The 22,443-nt window shown below is 40.2% G+C and overlaps 2 protein-coding genes across 3 annotated transcripts in view; both read right to left on the bottom strand.

The window, feature by feature from the left end:
- The window catches only part of LOC132636137 (uncharacterized), a 34,048-nt gene extending 12,387 nt beyond the window's left edge, over window positions 1-21,661 (bottom strand). Inside the window, exons 1-6 of the mRNA XM_060352845.1 lie at window positions 21,456-21,661; window positions 12,492-12,803; window positions 12,172-12,413; window positions 11,650-11,750; window positions 11,061-11,162; window positions 10,399-10,981 (exon numbers count right to left, since the gene is read on the bottom strand). Of these exons, the coding sequence (XP_060208828.1) occupies window positions 11,138-11,162; window positions 11,650-11,750; window positions 12,172-12,413; window positions 12,492-12,801 (678 nt within the window). The 5' untranslated portion in view covers window positions 12,802-12,803; window positions 21,456-21,661 and the 3' untranslated portion in view covers window positions 10,399-10,981; window positions 11,061-11,137. The remainder of the gene's footprint in view (window positions 1-10,398; window positions 10,982-11,060; window positions 11,163-11,649; window positions 11,751-12,171; window positions 12,414-12,491; window positions 12,804-21,455) is intronic.
- Window positions 12,811-19,286, bottom strand: LOC132636136 (uncharacterized). 2 transcript variants are annotated; one of them, XM_060352844.1, is made up of 6 exons: window positions 19,041-19,286; window positions 18,806-18,932; window positions 17,846-18,212; window positions 17,450-17,759; window positions 17,044-17,149; window positions 12,811-13,670 (listed from the first exon to the last, which is right to left on the bottom strand). In XM_060352844.1, the coding sequence occupies exons 1-4, from the start codon at window positions 19,284-19,286 to the stop codon at window positions 17,525-17,527; spliced, it is 975 nt and encodes a 324-aa protein (XP_060208827.1). In that variant the 3' UTR covers window positions 12,811-13,670; window positions 17,044-17,149; window positions 17,450-17,524. The 2 variants fall into 2 exon arrangements, with proteins under 2 accessions (XP_060208827.1, XP_060208826.1); XM_060352843.1 differs by having other exon boundaries at window positions 18,806-19,286.
- Window positions 21,662-22,443: the final 782 nt, after the last annotated feature.

Raw genomic sequence — 22,443 nt, 5'->3', positions numbered from 1 at the left:
GTTTCATTCCGAATTCATTAACATCATTATAAATTCATATTTAAAGTCTCTAGCACCCTAAATATCCAATGATATACACAATTATACCGAAAGTATACGCTTTCCGATAATATCCGAAATCATTTTCCAACGCCAATTTAATTCATCAATCAATCATTTACGACACCATGATCACCACCACATTATACCAACTAAACAAGATCAATTCACCTCACTTTCTTCTCCCTATGGCTCACGGCCAACACACAATATACACACACACCCACGGCTTTCTATTTACATTAAAGTTACGGGATTCTCGTCTATTCCCAATCCTTAACATCTTCATATCAATTCTATAACATTAAAGGGGCAAAATTCTTACCTTTTCTTGAAAACCCAACTTGTCGTAAACGAGGTCCTTGTGCCAAACTAATTATACCCCGTTGAAGAGGGTCTTGAGTACTTCACAACTATGTAGAAATTAGGATTTTTGGATCACAAACAAGGCTTGGAGAATTTCTTTCTCTTCTCTTTCTTGGTTCGGCCGAAGCCCTTTTGTGGGGTGTTCTTGAATTTTTGTTCTATTTTCTTGATAATTATCAAGTGTACATGATATATATATCCTTTTAAGAGTCATGTGCTATGCACATGACATCAACATAATGGGTTTGGGCCTTGCTAAGGCCGGCCACCCTAATCCCTTGGGCCTAAACTTTGTGTCATATTTTCCTTGGCCCAATTCTCAAAAGGTCCCGTTTTGTAATTCCCGAAACTAATTTCCGAAATTCCAAATTTACCCTCGGCCTTTCCCGATGTCTTAACATTAAAGATTCCATAACGAACATAGTCATATTCACTAAAATCAAATTATTTCCTTATAACACATAAATCGTAATTATTTCTCGATTTCCAATTATACGAAAACACGGGACATAACATAATGCAACCTTGCTCCAAATTACTTTGAAAGTCATAGAATGCTTGTAGAACCTTCTTAGGTGATACCATAAGCTTAGAGGGCATAATTTGATCCCGTCGCCTTATTTGTCCCGAGGCGGGCCCACTATTCCCGGTTTTGCCCTTAATGTATTAAAGCTTTCTTTTTAAGCAATTTTTGAAAGAAATGTTTTGATTACCCTACTAATCGCCTAACGAACATTGTTTTAAATATTCTATTAAATCTTATAAATTATTTTGACACCCGGAATGACTTCGGGAAAGTTATACTTCTGTAATTTATTATGATATCCGAAATGCATTTATTATGATCCCGTCCGACTCCATTGGATCTGTTTGGCTTTGATACACTTCATCGAGTCTTTGAAAACATTTATGATATTTTTAAAATGCATTAGTCTCTCACTACTCCATTCGTGGATGCCCCAATGTTTCCCACACTGAGCCCGGGCCAGGATATGTTGTCAAGCGTGATTCTCTGCATTGTTCACCGCGTCCCGATGTGAGGGGGCAGGTATACGCGTACATGGGTCTGTGGAGTATGATGTGCCATGTCCGCCTATTCTGATCTGATCTGTTATGGCCATTTTGATATGACATTTTATGATACGGGGCCACGCCCCTTTTTCTGATTCCTCTGTATTGTGGCACCAGCGTCGGGAGGGTGGCCACGTTCTGTCTACTGAGTCCCGTGGCAGGGACCGGATATGATATGACATATGTTTCTGTACACATTCTGTCTGTTTTGGAAATATGCATTTGACACTCTGGATTTTGTACTTATTTTCTGAAATCATTATGATTTGACTTCTGTGATTCCGCTTTACATATTCAGTACATATTTCGTACTGACCCCGTTTCTTCGGGGGCTGCGTTTTCATGTCGCGCAGGTACAGACGACAGGTTCGCTGATCCATCTGTTTAGGATCCCACTTCTGCTATTTTGGGGCGCTCTCTTCTTCAGAGCCCATCTTTTGGTACAGTCTGTCACTGCTATCTGGATATGTACATTGTTCTGGGTATGACGGGGCCCTGTCCCGTCTTATGATTATGATATGTTCTGTAGAGGTCTGTGGATATATCTGTGTGGGTTCTGTACATATGTTTGGGATACTTTGTTCTATGATGGCCTTATCGACCTATGTGTGCCAAGTCTGCTTTTTATGCTAAATTCTGTAGCGTCCACTAATATTATTATTATATTATTTTGTTAATATGCTAATTTGGGTATCGGGTACGTATAGGTGCCTAGCTAGGGCACTGGTCGCGGCCCACGGGGTTAGGTCGTGAGAAAAGTGGTATCAGAGCGGTTCGTCCTCGGAATGTCCACAGACCGTGTCTAGTAGAGTATTGATTATCGGTGTGTTGTGCACCACACCTATAAACAGGAGGCTACAGGGAATTTAGGATACTACCCTTCTTTCTGTCTTAGATCGTGCGATAGAGCTGTGTTATCAGGATGACCCCTCCCTAACGAGTGGCTATATTTGCAGATATGCCTCCAAAAAGGTCAACAGCGGCCCAAAAGGCCAAGTCAGCAGCCTTGGGAGAGACTAGCCGGGTCCAGAGGATTACCAGGGCCCAGGCACATATTGCTCCGGAGACTTTGCCCCAGACAGAGGGTTCTTCTACACCGCCACTCGTGGAGGAGATTGGGGCGGCCGCAGCCGCAGATCGGGGGGCGGCTCCACCGCCAGCTCCCGCAGTTCCAGTACTTGAGCCTCCGGCTCCACGGCCAGGCACTGAGGATTAGTCTATGAGAGAGGCAGTCCAGTTACTGACTAGACTTGTGGCAGGGCAGGTTCAGGGGCATGGACTGGGAGGTGACCGGGCAGTCAGGCATGATAGTTAGAGAGCCCGTGAGTTTTTGACTTGTAGTCCTCCAGAATTCTTCGGGACAAAGCCCGAGGAGGATTCTGAGGAGTTTATCAGGAAGATGCGGCGCACTCTAGATTTGATTAATGCTTCCGAGACAGAGTCAGTCGCGTTAGCTTTGTACCGGTTATATGATGTGGCGGCAAACGGGTACGAGTCATGGGGGCTATCCAGAGGGGACGGCGCTCCCCCAGCAGTTTGGGGCGATTTTTCTCAGGCATTTCTTGGACATTTTCTGCCCCCAGAGTTGCGACGAGCCAGATCTGATAGATTCTTATTATTGAGGCAGAAGGGTCGCAGTGTCCGGGACTATAGTTTGGAGTTTGATTCCTTAGCCCGATATGCACCTACTGTGGTGGCTACTATGGCGGACCGGATGCACATATATATTATGGGGCTGAATCGGTATTTTGTTGATAGCTGCTTAGTATTGGCTGCTCAGCCCGGTATGGACATTGCCCGTATTCAGGCCCACGCCCAGGGCATGGAGGATCGGGGCAGAGGAGGACATCAACCTGACAGGGGCTAGGATCGGAGACAGCCCAAGAGGGCCAGGTCATCTGGAGATTTTCGGGGCAGACAACCCCAACAGCCGCAGCAGCCTAGCAGATTTTCATCTCAGCCGGCGCAGAGCGCGCCTACCCAGCCTATAGGTCGCAGGTTCGATAGCCCAGGGTATTCAGGAGCGGGCCAGAGCTCCAGGGCTTCAGGTTCGCGGACAGATAGGGGTTCTGGTAAGATGAGGCCACCCAGGGTTCAGTGTTGTCTTTGTGGCAGATATCATCCGGGAGAGTGCTACAGGGCCACCGGTGCATGCTTTTCTTGTGGTCGTCAGGGCCATTCTGTGAGAGATTGCCCGTATAAGGGTAGTTCGGGTGGTGCAGCGCAGCCTACCGGATCAGCCGCTGGGTCTTCATCTTCGTCAGTGGCTATGAGCCCTACGGGGCAGGGTTTTCCAGCACCGGCGGGTCGCGGCAGAGGCCGTGGTGGAGCTTCTGGTATTAGCGGTCCTTCGAACCGCATTTATGCTTTGGCCAGCCGCCAGGATCAGGAGGCATCTCCTAATGTCGTTACATGTACTTTATTGGTCTTCTCTCGGTCTGTGTATGCACTAATTGATCCAGGTTCGACTTTATCATATATTTCACCACTTGTTGCCGGTAAAATTGGTATTATGTCTGAACCTATAGAGCCATTTGAGGTAGCCACACCGATAGGGGACTTTATTGTAGCGAAACAGGTTTATAAAGACTGTTCTGTGATTGTATGTAGCCGAGATACTAAGGCAGATCTGGTAGAGTTAGATATGACTGAATTTGATGTTATTATGGGTATGGATTGGCTAGCTTCCTGTTACGCTAATGTTGACTGCCAGAATAAGGTGGTTCGCTTCCAGTTTCCCGGGGAGCCAGTTATAGAATGGGCTGGTAATACAGCATCGCCGAAGGGTAAGTTTATTTCGTACCTTAAGGCGAAGAAAATGATCAGAAAGGGTTATATCTATCATCTGGTACGGGTGCAAGACTTGGGAGCAGAGATGCCGACACTTCAGTCAGTCCCCGTGGTTAATGAGTTTCCAGATGTTTTCCCCGACGAGCTTCCAGGTCTTCCTCCAGAACGGGAGATAGATTTCTCTATTGATTTACTCCGAGACACTCAGCCTATCTCGATTCCTCCGTACAGAATGGCGCCTGCAGAATTAAAGGAGTTGAAAGAGCAGCTGAACGATTTGTTAGATAAGGGCTTCATCAGACCCAGTACTTCGCCTTGGGGAGCCCCGGTATTATTTGTGCGTAAGAAGGACGGGTCGCTGCGTATGTGTATTGATTATCGGCAGCTGAATAAGGTAACTATAAAGAATAAATACCCCCTCCCCAGGATTGATGATTTTTTTGATCAGCTGCAGGGCGCTAAGTGTTTTTCGAAGATAGATCTTCGATCCGGTTACCACCAGGTACGAGTACGAGAGGCCGATATCCCTAAGACAGCTTTCCGGACCCGATATGGGCATTATGAGTTCAGGGTTATGTCTTTTGGGCTTACTAATGCCCCCGCAGTATTCATGGATTTGATGAACCGGGTATTCAGGCCATTCTTGGATATGTTCGTAATTGTATTCATTGATGATATCCTGGTTTATTCTCGGTCTGAGGCGGAGCACGCAGATCATTTGAGATCGGTATTAGGGGTACTCCGGCATCAGAAGTTATATGCAAAATTTTCTAAGTGTGAATTCTGGCTGTCTTCAATGGCTTTCTTGGGGCATATTATTGCAGCTGATGGTGTCCGGGTGGACACACAGAAGATTGAGGCCGTGAAGAATTGGCCCAGACCTACGACGCCCACAGAGGTACGCAGTTTCCTGGGGCTAGCAGGTTATTACAGGAGGTTTGTGGAGAAGTTTGCTTCGATTTCAGCACCTTTGACAAGGCTGACTCCGAAGGGAGCTAAGTTCCAGTGGTCTGACGCTTGTGAACGGAGCTTCCAGTTGCTGAAGGAGAAGCTGACTACAGCCCCAGTTCTGACTCTTCCAGAGGGACCGGACGGGTATGTTATTTATTGTGACGCTTCTGGTATGGGGTTAGGCTGTATATTGATGCAGCACGGCAGAGTTATAGCGTATGCTTCCCGGCAGCTCAAAAAGCATGAGAAGAATTATCCTACCCACGATCTGGAGCTCGCAGCGGTGATTCATGCTCTAAAGATATGGAGACACTATTTATATGGCGTTCATGTGGATATCTATACTGATCATAAGAGTCTCCAGTATATTTTCAGGCAGAGAGAGCTTAATTTGCGGCAACGGAGATGGCTGGAGCTCCTGAAAGATTATGACGTGGATATTCTGTATCATCCGGGTAAGGCTAATGTTGTTGCAGATGCGCTCAGTCGGAAGTCTATGGGCAGTTTGGCCGATCTACAGCCAGACAGGAGAGAGATAGCCCGTGATATTCAGCAGTTGGCTAGTCTCGGGGTTCGCCTGGCCGATTCTGGAGATACCCAGATTTCGGTTCGAGGGGTTTCTGAGTCATCCATCAGGAACGATATTAAAAGGCGTCAATACGAAGATCCTGTCTTAGCTCGGTACAGGGACACAGCCTATGATAAGGAGAGGACTCCGTTCGAGTTTTCACCGGACGGTACTTTGTTATACAGAGGCAGGTTGTGTGTACCTGATATTGCAGGCCTTCGGTAGCAGGTTATGAGCGAGGCACATTATGCTCGCTATTCGGTCCATCCTGGGTCTACGAAGATGTACCATGATCTTCGATGCTTATACTGGTGGGACGGTATGAAGCGGGATATTGCAGAGTTCGTCGCCCAGTGCCCTAATTGTCAGCAGGTCAAGATTGAGCATCAGAAGCCAGGTGGACTGTTGCAGGAGATGGAAATCCCGACTTGGAAGTGGGAGGTTATTAATATGGACTTCATTACAGGTTTGCCTCGCACTTCACGGAAGTATGATTCCATCTGGGTCGTTGTTGATAGGCTGACGAAATCAGCCCATTTCCTTCCCGTTAGGACTACTTATTCCGCCGAGGATTATGCCAGGCTCTATATTAGAGAGATTGTGAAGCTTCACGGAGTTCCTCTATCTATTATTTCTGACAGAGGCGCCCAGTTTACGGTGCATTTCTGGAGATCTTTTCAGGAGGGACTAGGGACTCAGGTGAGTCTGAGCACAGCCTTTCAAACTCAGAGTGACGGACAGGCCGAGCGCACTATACAGACGTTGGAGGATATGTTGCGGGCCTGCGTTATTGATTTCAGAGGCAGCTGGGATGATCACTTGCCGTTGATTGAGTTTGCATATAATAACAGTTACCATTCCAGCATCCAGATGGCTCCATACGAGGCTTTATATGGCAGGAAATGCAGGTCGCCGATCGGCTGGTTTGATATTGGCGAGATAGAATTGATTGGCCCAAATATGGTCCAGCAGGCCGTGGACAAGGTGAAACTTATTCGAGAGCGACTGTTAGCAGCCCAGAGTCGACAGAAGTCATACGCGGATAAACGGCGTCGACCGTTGGAGTTTCAGGTAGGCGATTGGGTATTTCTGAAGGTATCGCCTATGAAAGGCGTAATGCGGTTCGGCAGAAAGGGTAAGCTTAGTCCGCGTTATATTGGGCCTTATCAGATTATTAGAAAAATTGGAAATGTCGCCTATGAGTTAGATCTGCCATCAGATTTGGAAGCGGTACATCCGGTATTCCATGTGTCTATGCTCCGCAAATGCATTGGTGATCCCTCCAGGATATTTTCTGCGGTTGATATTCAGGTGACGGAGCAGTTATCTTACGAGGAGCAGCCCGTAGCCATTTTGGACCGCCAGGTAAGAAAACTCCGGAACAAGGATGTAGCCTCTGTTAAGGTGCTGTGGCGGAATAATAATAGGGAGGAAATGACCTGGGAAGCCGAAGAGGAGATGAAGAAGAAATATCCTCATCTGTTCCCAGTGCCCTCAGGTAATTCCGAATCTTTGCTTAATTCCATTTCGATAATGAATGTGTACTATTTATGCTGTCTATAAACATGAACTCCCCCAAAGTATTTTCCAACCCTATAAGATTAATTTTACATTCGAGGACGAATGTTCTAAAGGGGGGGAGGATGTTATATCCCGTGTTTTCACACGTTTGGAAAGACTTGTTATATATTGGATTTTTGTGATATAAGGTCAATTTGATATTTTGTTGAACATAGGAGTTATGCATGAAAGAATAGAGTCATGGAAGTGTGGGACAAGGCTAAGGGCAATTTTGGAATTTTGGAAATTAGTTTCCGGAATTACAAAATATGATTCATAAGCTATTGGGCTCAAAAATTGAATTGAATTGAGGCCCAATTATGGGACCTTGGCCGGCCATCAAAGGCCTTGATCCAAGCCCAATTTAATTGGTCATGTGACCAAGCACTTCAATTATATATCTAGAACACTTGTGATAAGAATGAAACAAGAACAAAGCAAAGCAAGAGCAAAAAAGATAGGGGGTTTCGGGTTTGAGGGGGAATTTCACCCACCAAAAATATTGCTCCAAAAATTTATTTCTTGTTGATTTCCTACTAAGTCAAGGTTCCTTTGTAACTTGGTATAGTTGTTTTGGAGTGGGAAGCATTAGAATCACCAAAGTGATCATATCTCCAAGTGAAGAAGACTTGAAGAAAAGGTAAGAATTTCTACCTTTTTATTGTGTTATGAAGTTTTGGTTGTGTTGTAGTATATAGAAATGTGTTGATTGTATGGAAAAATGGAAGTTTGCAAAGTGGGTTTGGAATATGAGGTGTAGCCGTGTGTATATATAGGTGGTATACCCACAATGTGTTGAATTCATGTTATATTCTAGTTGTGATTGTGATGAAATGCATATTGGGATTGAAAGTTGAATGATTTAGTTGAAGTTGACAAAGAGGGTTCTTGGCCGTGTGGTATGTTGGATTTGGGATAAAAATGAATTAAGTTGTTTAGTGTGTTAGTGTGTTATTGTAATGTAAATGAAGTTAAAATGATATAAGTTTGTATTGAATTGGAATGTAGAAACTTATGTCGTTTTAGTATGATTTGCCGACATTAAGGAAATGAAGTTGTTTGGTTGTTAATTATGATGATCATTGATGAATTGGGAAGTTGGAAACATGTTATAAAGTTGTATGCCAAAGATTTGATGTCTTGCATAAGATATGACTTTGACGGAAGGTTGTATATTATGTATATCGAGTGTATAACTTGAGGAAAACGATATGAAATGTTTCTAGAACTATATGGTGATGATCTTGATTGTTGATGAATGTGAAATTATTGATATTAGTGAAAGTTTGGGTTAGAATGAAGGTTATGTCAACTTGTGAGAAAAATGACTAGTTGAAGGATATTTGTGTTTTTAATGATTCATTGTTGATATTGATGTTGTCGTTTGGGTTGTTGTTGATGATTTATAGCCGAGTTGAATTCTCGGGGTGCTATATGTATAGGGGAAGTGCTGCCGAAATTTCGGTAGACAATTATGCCTTAAGTTGAAACTTTGGTATTCATAGCTTACAATTGGTAAACTTGACCAATTGCAGTTTTTCGACGAAACGGGAAGTGAGTTTGGAAAGGCGTAAGGAGCGTGAAAGGTATGTAAAGCAACCCCAATTCTTCCCTTGGCATGCCCTTAGTGTGTTAGGGTCGGATCCGGGCCTCGAAGGACCTCTTGGCCCTCGGAATCCGCAAGAGAAAATTTCAGTTTTTCCTTCAGTAGAATTGAACTACTTTGGTACACTTTTCTTGAAATAATGCAACCTTGCTCCAAATTACTTGCAAAGTCATAGAATGCTTGTAGAACCTTCTTAGGTGATACCATAAGCTTAGAGGGCATAATTTGAGCCCGTCGCCTTATTTGTCCCGAGGCGGGCCCACTATTCCCGGTTTTGCCCTTAATGTATTAAAGCTTTCTTTTTAAGCAATTTTTGAAAGAAATGTTTTGATTACCCTACTAATCGCCTAACGAACATTGTTTTAAATATTCTATTAAATCTTATAAATTATTTTGACACCCGGAATGACTTCGGGAAAGTTATACTTCTGTAATTTATTATGATATCCGAAATGCATTTATTATGATCCCGTCCGACTCCATTGGATCTGTTTGGCTTTGATACGCTTCATCTAGTCTTTGAAAACATTTATGATATTTTTAAATTGCATTAGTCTCTCACTACTCCATTCGTGGATGCCCCAATGTTTCCTACACTGAGCCCGGGCCAGGATATATTGTCAAGCGTGATTCTCTGCATTGTTCGCCGCGTCCCGATGTGAGGGGGCAGGTATATGCGTACATGGGTCTGTGGAGTATGATGTGCCATGTCCGCCTATTCTGATCTGATATGTTATGGACATTTTGATATGACATTTTATGATACAGGGCCACGCCCCTTTTTCTGATTCCTCTGTATTGTGGCACCAGCGTCGGGAGGGTGGCCACGTTCTGTCTGCTGAGTCCCGTGGCAGGGACCGGATATGATATGACATATGTTTCTGTACACATTCTATCTGTTTTGGAAATATGCATTTGACACTCTGGATTTTGTACTTATTTTCTGAAATCATTATGATTTGACTTCTGTGATTCCGCTTTACATATTCAGTACATATTTCGTACTGACCCCCTTTCTTCGGGGGCTGCGTTTTCATGCCGCGCAGGTACAGACGACAGGTTCGCTGATCCATCTGTTTAGGATCCCACTTCTGCTATTTTGGGGCGCTCTCTTCTTCAGAGCCCATCTTTTGGTACAGTCTGTCACTGCTATCTGGATATGTACATTGTTCTGGGTATGACGGGCCCCTGTCCCGTCTTATGATTATGATATGTTCTGTAGAGGTCTGTGGATATATCTGTGTGGGTTCTGTACATATGTTTGGGATACTTTGTTCTATGATGGCCTTATCGGCCTATGTGTGCCAAGTCTGCTTTTTATGCTAAATTCTGTAGCGTCCACTAATATTATTATTATATTATTTTGTTAATATGCTAATTTGGGTATCGGGTACGTATAGGTGCCCAGCTAGGGCACTGGTCGCGGCCCACGGGGTTGGGTCGTGACATGATTAACTTGACAGACGCATATTGATTTCACAAGCAGCACACAAATTCAAATGTTTTCCAAAGTTTAAAGAGTATAATACATTCACACAAAAGTAGCAATATATCAAGATTTTTCAATTGTCATTACTATGAACCAAACAAAACAATATATTAGAACTCTAATGGTTGCCAAAGAATCAATTACCAGAAAGCAGCATAGGCAGAGAGAGGAGGTAAAAACATACCGTCGCAGCACTATCCATATCAGCCAAATCGGCCGGCAATTCCATTCCTTGTGGGACTATATATCTTGTTAGAAAGTTCTCAAGAGCACGCCTTCTAGATCTCTCACTTTCCACCACGGATTGAAGCTCCTGCATCTTCAACTTCATCTCCTCCATTTCATGATCTGGATTAGCTTGTGTTGAAGATACACCCTTAAATTGATAGGCTGTTTGGCCAAACACTTGAGTAGGTGTCGGCCCATAATCCACTCCTCGAACCCGACCAGCGTGCTCCTTTCCTAACACTTGTGCAAGTGAATCAAATTATGAAATTTTCTTTGACACGCCATCCTGACTTTCAATCCTCTCTATTTGCTCCTACATAAATTTAGTATCAACCATTAAATAAGAATTTTTATTTTAGGTATATAAAGAAAATTGATCAATTATTACTTACACCAATAAGCTTGGCTGCTTCATTCATATATGTCGAGTCTTTCCGTTTGTGAGTCAAGGGCCACAACTCTCCTCTACTCATTGGTCTCCCACGTTTACGCTCCTACATTATGATGACCACAATCATATATTTAAAACTATAAGACCATGAAAAATTTGAAGAACAGGAAACAAATAACTTGAGCTTTTTAATTGACAAACTTCTTCAGCTTTTCTCCTAGGTAAGCTTTTTGAACCATTAGTGTGTGTGTAAGTTTGTTTCCGTCGATTTTCAGCATTCTGCTTGCACATCTTCAGCACTTGTATTAACCAGGAATTAATAAAAGCCATAGTTGAATTCTTTTTCCAGCTTTGAAAACAATTAAACCCATAACATCATCATTAAATGCAGGGTCTAAACACTCCACAACAAACACAGATAAGGATAAAACAGTTAATATACGCAACAACATTTTCGGAAAAAAAAAAATCCCTTTGTCCAACAGATAAGGTAAAGGTTTGGGTTTAAGCTAAAGGACAGGGAGTTTGGTGTGTGCACAGGTGGGTTTTAGAAGGAAAATAAGAGGAGAAATGTTTACATAAACATTTACCTAGACCAAATAGAGAGAGAACATCTAGTATCTTTCCATGTCTTTCCAATACTCTTCATCATGTAGTCTCTTAATCGACCATCCTCCACAAGAATCTTCTTCTGCATAAGACAATATATCATTAAACAAGTCAGACATCTATCTTCATCTATTATTCGATAGATTTATTATAAGCTGTTGGGAGACAGAGAAAAGGTGAAACACACTACAAATAACAAAACAAAGATGGGACCAAAAGTTAGGTAAAAAGAAAGCAGAAAACAATGATAACAAAACAGCTTTAAACAATTCTCTTAGTGCAAGTATAAACAAACACAAAAATCCAAAAAGTCAGTAACCAATGTCTGTATTTGTAATGACTACTTGAACTTAGAAAGAAATTGAACTGTTTTCATATTCAAGTTACTGGAATTTATCATTTTCTATTCATACATTCCATATTTCAGGAATTTCCGGAAACATACTCCATCTTAGGAGAAATAAATAGTTATTTCAACAGAAAAAAATATAATAATAGTGCACCTGTATAATGTCGTCATATACGCTATTCTTGTAGTTAACTGGAACCTTACGCCATGACTTGTAACACATAGGAAATTTAGAAAAGTCAGACCCTAAATCTCCCATGAAGCGACCCAAGAGACCACCTGCATCATCTATTGGTTGGCCAAGCTCATTGCACGGGATGATAATCCTTTTACCCGTAGGAAGTAACCAAATATCTCGCACCTTCAGTCTTCCTTCTATAATGGTACCACCCTCATCTAGAACAAAAATTGTCATACTTTAAATAATATCATTGCCAAGCAAATCGAAAATACAAGAGTAGTAACGATTCTTACCAATAAGACTGACAATCCAATAGCTCTTCTTCTTACTTGCAGTAGTCTCACTAGAAGTAGGAGGGACATCATCATCATCTGATGAATTAGATTCATATGAAGCATACTCAGGTCCATGTGTCGGTGGCATGCTAACATGATCACTACCATTAGACGACGAAGCACCAGAACGAGCTCCAGTACAAGTTTTTGATGCCGAACCAGCTTCAAGTGGTGCAACCTTAAAGCGTTTACACCTAACCTCATGAGAATTTGCAGAAGTGATCTCTGTATCAAGTGGTGTAGCCTTGAACTTTCTTGGCCTAGCCATTGCTGCAAATATAGGCAGAAAGTTAGTAACACATAATTTTAGCAACAACCAATTAAAAAGCAGAGACTTTAATAGAGAAAATTGAAGTCAAAATTAACATCAAGTGTCAAGACAGAAACCTATTATACAGGTGGAGGAACTCTAATTAAATGTGCAACAAACAGTTTGGATGAAGCAGTGTTCATTTAAAACTTTTTAAATCTAGTAGTCATATTTCTAAATAATATTTATCTTCATCTTCTATTTTCATCCCTTGTCAATCGTAAATCTTGATCGCCATCAGGAAACCGACTACCCAGATCTTCTTGTGAAGAAGAAATGACATCATAAATGGACTATTCTTCTGTTTCTTCTCCCATGTCATACAAGTCTCTTTGTTTTAGATGAACAACAGCACTCCACTGTTTTTCTTTTTCATCATCAACGTAATATACAAGTTGGGCCTGTGATGCCAATATATACGGCTCATGCTCTTCCCGATCACCAAGATGTATCAAATGGGAAAAATTAACACTCGTAAAACCCAACTCGTCTTTTTTTATGCCTCTATCAGTAGTGGTATTAGCCCATTGACACTTGAACAATGTAACTGTAAATTGACCATTGTAGTTCAATTCGATTATGTCCACCAATTTTCCGTAATACGGAACACCTCCAACTACCATATTGTTGTCACGTTTGCTTGCATAACTTCTAGTATCAAATGTACCAAATACTCCACAGTTTTGAATTTTCATCCCCTGCTCTCCTGATAGAGTTCTAAATTTGAACCCATTGACATTGTATGAAGTAAATCTCTTAGCTTCTTCAAGTGGTCCAACTGCAAGCCACCTAAGTTCCCTAGAATGCTCGTTGACGTCATTCAAAATCTGACATTGAAAATGAGCCATATAAATTCATGATTGATTAAATATCCAAAGTAGGAAGCAAAAATGACATAACTGTCACGACCCAACCCCGTGGGCCGCGACTGGTATCCTAACTGGATACCCAAACGTACCTACCTGACATAAACGGCATACCAGACAGATAATCCACACTAGCTGTATACAGACTTAAGCCAATACAAATGCAGCGCGCGCTACAACATACACATACCCGAACATGCTGAAATTTCATATAGGCCGATGAGGCTAACATAACGGACAGAGTCACAAAATCGTACGTACCTACCCGAATCGTAGCAACCCGTAACCCACATACATATCTACAGGCCTCTAACAGACATACAGAATCATATGACGGGACAGGGCCCCGCCGTACCCAGAACTACCATACATACAGAATATACCGATGTCAGAAGATATATACCAAAAGTACACGCTCCGGATCAAAAAGAGCTCTCCAAAATAGCAGAATCAGTGCCCTAGACTGGCGGCGTATCTCCGGGTGCGTCTGTACCTGCGGGCATGTAACGCAGCCCCCGAAGAACCGGGGGTCAGTACGAAAAATGTACCGAGTATGTAAAGCGAAAATATAACAACATAATCATAGTCTGAATTAGAAGCACAGAAATATAGCGAATGGAATCATAATCCAACGGACAGACAAAGGTGTACCGGACAGAGTCATAATTCAGACAGACAGACGGAAGTATACCGGACAGAAACATAATCCGAACGGTCAGACAGAAATGTACCGGACATAATCATAACCCAGACGGACAGACAGAATCATAGTCCAGACGGACGGACAAAATCATAGTCCAGACGAACAGACAGACTCATAATCCATACGGACAGACAAAATCACAATCCATACGGACAGACAGAAGTATGATCCAAACGGACGGACGGAATCATGCATGCAGAGTCACACAGAGTCATACAGAGTCATACAAAGTCATGTGCTTATATAAATGCTGATAGCACATACATACATACATGCAGATCCCGGCCCTCTCATGAGGGACGCGGTAACAGAACCCAGCCCTCTTAGTACGGGACGCGGTGGACAGACAGAATCAGATCATATGCCATCCTGGCCGCCATCCCCATACACAAATCATAATATCATACAAATATAAATAGATCCCGGCCTGCACACCGAGGGACGCGGTGAACAATGCAGAGGAATATGCACGATAACAGAACCTGGCCCGGGCGCAGTGAAGGAAGCGTTGAGGCATCCACGAACAGATTAATGAGAAACCACATACATACAGATCATTATACAGACTCAATCAAACTGAAGTATGCCAAACGGCGAGTCAAATCAGAGTATTCGGATAGTGTTCATAATACGCGCCTATATCCTACTTGGGAAGGCACGACAGATTATTACCGAAATCAAATTTCCAGATGTCAAAACCATTTTGTAGGATTTATATAAAAGTAGTCATATCATGATCAGAATAATAGTCCAGATGTTGCCTGTGAGAAACGGACAGAAATAGGGCAATTTAGGTTATACAAAAGTGTCGGGGCCTTGTGGGCCCACCTCGGAACAACTTGAGGCGACATACGTAAATTACTGATAATAGACCCTATGAGGTCGTCCATAGTCATTTGGAAGCATTCCGACTCCGTTTGGGACAATTGCATACAAAAGTTCACTTTAGAGACAAGTTATAAGAAAAGTGATTCAATCTTACTGAAGGAATTGGAGCGGATTTCCATCTCGAATTCCGAGGAACGAAGTCATATTTAAGGCTCGCGGCCGAGCCTATTATGTTCAGAACATGCCTAAGAATGAAGGGGTAGGCTTTACATACCTCAATTGCGCCTTATGCTCACTTAGCTTCACTTTAAATTTCGTCCAGAATCTACAAATGGTCATGTTTACCAATTGTCAAATTCAAGCCTTTAAGAATCCAAATTTTATTACATACTTGTCTACCGAAATTTCGGCAGCATTTCCCCTATATATATACCATCCCCGAGACTTAGCTCGGCTTAATATATCAACACAGCACCCAACAACAACATCAATAACAACAATAAGTATTATAAAATACACAATATGGCACAACTAGCCATCTTTCCGACATAACATGACATCTTCCATTCCTACCTTACACTTCCAAACCAATCTTACCATTTTCATATTCATCACTTATCAAGGTCATTACAACATAATTTGGAGGCATATCGTATCGTTTTCACCAAATATACATAAGGTATACACAATATACAAGTTTCCTACCAAAGGCATAATGCACCCACAACTTCCAATCTTTTAGCAAACATGTTCATGACTTATTTCTATCTTCCAACTTCATCAATGACAATCATAATTTGCATCTTACTACTTTCATTTCCATATTTACATAAGTTACAATAAACTTGTATGTTTTTCTACAACAACTTAACAACCATTTTTCCATAGCAACAAGAATCATTATCCTTTCATTCACTTCACAATAGCACACTTAACATACTAACAAGATTTAATTCACAGTCCATCATCAACATGATGCCACACGGCCATGTCTCATATTTTCCAACCTTCACTAATTTATTCAACTTTCACTTCCAATACAATTTCTACCATAACCATAACTAGAACACAACATAAATTCAAGTCATCATAAGCATGTAACATATACATACACACACGGCCAAAACCTCATACACACGGCCAACTTTCAAACAACACACCCACTTCACAAACTTCCATATTCTTATAAATTCTACTCATTTCTACTAACACAACATAAACCAAACTTCATAACATAAGAAAATGAATTGATTCTTACCTCTTCTCTTCAACTTCCACTTGCCACTAAAGTTGTCCTCTTGCCAAAATAATTATATCACTTTGTAGAGGATCTTGCACTTAGTAATAATCCCACAAGAAATGAATTTTTGAACCAAAGGATTTGGCTCCAAGAATTTTTCTCTCCTTTTCTTTTCTCTCTTTCTCTAGCCGTGAACTCTTTTTTTTTTCTTGTTCTTTCTTTGTTCTTCTTGATACTTCTTTGGATATAGATGACTGTATAATGTCACATGGAAATTAATTAATTCCATGGACTTGGGCCATGTTGTGGCCGGTTGGGCCTCCCTTGTTTGGGCCTCATTTTTTTTTTTGAGTCCAATTAGCTACATCTTGTAATTCATGAAGCAAGTTTCCAAAATTCCAATTTTTCCCTTGGCCTCCTTTCGTAATTCCACACCAATGTATTCTTAGCCGACACATTCATACCAAGTAAGGTCCAAATATGGCCTCATTCATTACAAGTCAAGTTATCTCGAATTTTCCGAATATGCAAAAATGCCGGATGTAACAATAACTTTCACTTACTCGCTTTTGAAACCAGTCAACAAATTCTTTGTGCACAATTTTATCTATCGTAGATTCCGACCGAGTTCGACTCCTTAACCTTCTCTTTGTTTCTGTCCTAAATTCCCTGTGTAGAAAATAAGTTAACAAAATATGGAGTACAATTGGAATCCCACTTCTGTAATTAGCTGGTTGGTTAGATTAATTTTCGGTGAATTAAATAACACAAATCAAAGCAACAGTAATGAATGGGTAGGAAAAACAGTTAGCAGCAACAGTAGCTATAAGAGTCAGTGATAAGAAAATAGAGAGCAGAGAGAAATGAAAACAGTTTGCATATAATTTGAAAAAATCACAACTACTTGGCTACTGCTAGATAAAATCACACACACACACAAATCTACTTGATTGCATTTAATTTACTTACTGGATAAATGGGTCAACTGCTGGACAATTAATTAACACATGACGATGTGCTTGTAGCTTCTGCATTGGTGGTAGCTTAAAATATGAACCCGCTACTGATTTGCCAATTTTTTGGGAACATAGTTTCCTTTTCATGATATCCAACATCATTAGTTTTATCATCCACACGCCTCGGCCTATTCATTCTTGTCTCGACATCTTCAAAATATCTTGAGCAGAATGTTAGAATTTCATCTGCCATATAACCTTCAGCAATTGAGCCTTCAGGTTGCGCCATATTACGTACAAAAGACTTCAAATGCCCCAAGAACCTGTGTGATTAAACAAATACTGATTTAGACAATGCAACTTATATAGCTAAACAAAGTGGATAAATAACTTAGCAAAATAAGGTTACCTTTCTATAGGATACATCCATCGATAATGTACCGGGCCACCACGTCTCACTTCATCAACTAAATGAACAACTAAGTGAACCATGACAGTAAAGAAAGATGGAGGAAATATCATTTCTAAATGACACAAAGTGAGAATGATTTGATTTTGGAGGTTATCAAGGTCCATGGGATTCAACACTTTAGAACATAACTGCCGAAAAAATGATGAAAGATCAGCTATAACTGCAGACACTAAGCCATGTAATGCGTTCCTCAACGCTATCGGTAATAGTTGCTGCATAAGAATATGGAAATCATGAATTTTCAACCCAGATAATCTTCGTTGCTTCACATCAACACATCTTGAGATATTGCTTGAGTAACCATCTGGAACAACCACATTCATTAAAGTCCTTAAAAAAATGTCTTTCTGTTCATTTGTCATAGTAAAAATAGCAGAGGGATAATCTCCATGCTCATCAGGCAAAAGATCAGATTTTATGCCCATTGATTGTAGGTCTTTTCGAGCATTAACGTGATCTTTTGACTTTCCAGTTTCATTGAGCAAAGTATTTATCACATTGTCACACACATTTTTCTCAATATGCATTACATCAAGATTGTGAAGTAATGAGTTAAACTCCCAATACGGAAGTTCAAAGAATATACTTTTTTTTTCCACTGTTGATAATCACTTTGGATATTCTGTTTCCCACATCTACTTTTTTTCCCATTAACTTCAGTTGTTGGCATTTTTCCAAAGGAAACATGTAGATTCTCAACTTGTCTTAAAATGTCTGAGCCTGATAATTGTACAGGTGGATTTCGTTTGTCAACCGTACCATCAAATCGGACCTTGGCCAATATAAACTTGTGACCAGCATTTAGAAACCGACGATGGCCCATAAAGCACCATTTTCTACTATGTTGAAGTCGACAGGGTATGGTATCGATATTACACATGGGACAAGCAAACTTACCATACGTGCTCCACCCAGACAAAATACCATATCCTGGAAAATCACTAATTGTCCACATCAATGCTGCTCTCATTTTGAAAGTTTCAGTTGACAAAGCATCAAAGGTCTGAACACCATCCCACAACTCCTTCAATTCATCAATCAAAGGTTGTAAGTAAACATCAATATCATTCCCGGGCATTCGCTTACCTGGAATTATCATTGAGAGAATGAAGTTAGACTGTTTCATGCATACCCAAGGAGGGGTGTTGTACGGAATTAGAACCACTGGCCAAATGCTATGATTAGCGCTCATATGTCCAAAAGGATTGAACCCATCACTCGCTAAGGCAAGACGGACATTACGTGGATCTTGAGAAAATTCAGGAAATGTGAAGTCAAACTTTTTCCATGCTTCAGCATCTCTTGGATGCCTCAATAAGCCATCCTTATGACAATCAACACTATGCCATCTCATATCAGAAGATGTCTTACTAGACATGAACAACCTTTGCAGTCATGGAATTAGAGGAAAATAACGAAGAACTTTTGCAGGTTGCGGTGTCTTCTTTTTATTTGCTTCAAGATCACTGGATTTTTTTTTCTTAGAATTAACCTTCCATCTAGATGTGCTACATCGCTTGCATTCTTGTCTTTCTTTATCTGCTCCCCTATATAACATACAATCGTTTGGACATGCATGTATTTTCTTATAACTAAGACCAAGTTTTTTAATAGTTTTTTTGGCCTCATAGAATGACTTGGGGATCTTTGCATTCTCAAAGGCATCATGCAATAGCTCTATTATCATCGTCATAGCTTTATCACTCATCCCACACATGCACTTAATGTGATAAAGTCTCACTAGAAAAGACAACTTTGAGTACTTCACACACCCCTGATAAAGTTCTTGTTCCCCATCCCTCATTAACTTATAAAACTCTTTAGCTTTATCATTTGGACCATCAGGTAAAGGCAACATGTTATCTTCGCCTTCGGTTTCTGATCCATGAGATGTGGCATGTTCTTGGTCAATAGGTTGTCCACAGAAATTGAAAACATCATTAACCATGCCTTGCATTGGATTATCACGAGCTTCAATATGTTGACTTTCATGTCTAGTGGCTGAAGTTTCTCCTACATCCTTCTCACCATGTAATAACCAAACAGTGTAACCAGCCGGAAAAGGGCTGAACAACAGATGATCGAATACCTCTGCTCTTGTCTGATATAGTCTAAACCCAAAACTAGAACATGGACACTTAATCTTATTATCAGATGACACATTAGAAAATGCAAAGTCTAAAAATATTTGTAGCCCTTTCTTATACTCAAGTGTAGTACGAGGCTTCAGTATCCAACTCTTATCTATCCTAAATCAACAAAGGTTCAAACAGTATCAAGAACAGCTCCCTCACATCAATGAAGATGACTCAACTGTATTTTTCAGAATTAGCCAAAAAATTTACCAAAAGTACATAAATCAATTTTACCAAAAAAAGCATATATGCATTTACAAAAACTGTTGGAATTGAAAGGAAGGACATCCGGAGGTTGTGATAATTTGCATACATAGAACAAGGAGTAGAAAATTAAGTGATCATTCAAGTAAGAACTTGGAGCACAAACAAGAAGAGAAAGGAATTGACTCATTCAAGTAAGAACTTGGAGCACAAACAAGAAAACATGATTGCATTAAATTTACACAGAATATGAAAATGAAGAGAAAACAAACACACTATAGTAGTTGATATTGAGGAATTAGCTGATCAATTGGAATTGGGATCCAAATTTTATATTGTTGGATATTCCATGGGTGGACAAGTAGTCTGGGGCTATCTCAAATATATTCCTCATAGGTACTGTTCAATTCTTTTTTATTCTCTCTGTCTCAATTTATATCTCACCTTCCTTTCTAGTAAAAAATTCTTCATTCTATATTTAGTAAGTTTTAATTTTAGCATTCCCTTAGCAGCACTCTTTTATAGGAAGGACATGACATAATTAAGGGTTGATTTATGAAAGAAGGGTTCATTCAAGTAAGAACTTGGAGCACAAACAAGAAAACTAGCGCCTAAATTAAGAATGTTAGAATTTCATCTGCCAAAATCAACAGATTACACAGAATATGAAAATGAAGAGAAAATAAACACACTAACAAGAGAGCACTTAGATTCTCAAGCTAGGGCCTAAATTAGCAATATACTTACAATTTGGGGAAAATCACAGCCTATCGAAGCAACAATTACTGCAAAAATCAACAGATTACTTCATGCATTTTCAAAACAGGGCCTAAATTAACAATATACTTACAATTTGGAGAAAATCACAGCTTATCGAAGCAACACTTACTGCAAAAATCAATAGATTACTTCATGCATTTAGCAAATTGGTGAAATCAGTACACAAAACTTCATTAAAAATTGGGGAAATCACTAGATAATCATTTAAGCGATTTAAAACCCTAGCAAACTGATTTAGCAGTAAGAATCGGTCCTAATTAAGCTAAACTGATTTAAAACCCTGGAGATTAGGGAAAATAATCTATATTTGAAGAAACAATTTACCGATTTCACAAAATTTGGAGAACTTTGCAGAAATTTAGCTAAACTGCAATTTATTTAGCTAAACTGATTTCGAAATGATTAAAACTTTGCAGAAATAAACTTACATTTCAGATTTGTAGAACTTTTCGAATCGTCAAACTCCACTTACGGAATATTGGGAATCGTCAAAATCGTCAAACTTACATTTAAGATTTGTTATAAAACGACCAATATTGGGAATCGGAAGTAGTATTGTATGTCAAAATTACGGAAGTAGTATTGTATGAAATTGAGAAAGTGAGTTGGTGAAGAAATAATAGTGGAAGTGTGGAACCTTTGCAGTCGTGGAAGTGTGTAGAAATACAATGTCAATGGGTTGTGGGGTCCATTTAGTGTAAGAAACATTAAGTTGTAATTTAAGTTGTAGCGACATTAATGTTATTTTAAAAGGCCAAACCGCCACAAAATCAAAATAAAGTGCCGGAAAAAATTATAATTAATAAAACTGTTGGGAAATGAAAATAGACCGCCGAAAAATCACATAATTTTATGGCTATTATTGAACCGCCATGCCAATCACTGGGAACTAAATATATAGCGGCAGTGTCATCAAACTGCCCCAAATAAACCGTAGCTAAGACCCTTTTTTGTGTAGTGTAAAAACGACTAGTAATAAACAATATAAGAAGAATACATATTCAAATAAAGGGTATTCGCAGCAATGTGATGATATATGTATTCCAGGGGTTTTACTATTATCGTTATCTGAAAATGAAAACAAAATCAATAGAACAGGCTTAAGAACATTTATAGAATTATGTTTACCATCCCAACTCATGGGCACAAGAAGCAATGCAGTTAGATCTACTCCTCGACCGATACAAGCTTGCTATATACTTTAATAAGTTCGGACTACAATTTCACAGAACTTAGAAACTTGTTTGTGCACATAGCGTTTAGACGTCCATATTAATATTATTTACGTCAATAATCACAGTGTCTTTAGAAATGAAATCTATACTCGTGGTTGATATATATTTGAGGAAAGAAGTCATTATATATCATCTTTTGATTAAGACAAAAATATATAGTAGAAATTTACTTGACAAAGGG

This window comes from Lycium barbarum, chromosome 4 (genome assembly GCF_019175385.1).
Source record: "Lycium barbarum isolate Lr01 chromosome 4, ASM1917538v2, whole genome shotgun sequence".
Lineage (NCBI taxonomy): Eukaryota > Viridiplantae > Streptophyta > Magnoliopsida > Solanales > Solanaceae > Lycium > Lycium barbarum.
The sequence above is the reverse complement of the archived record's forward strand: the minus strand, read 5'-3'. Positions and strand labels throughout refer to the sequence as shown.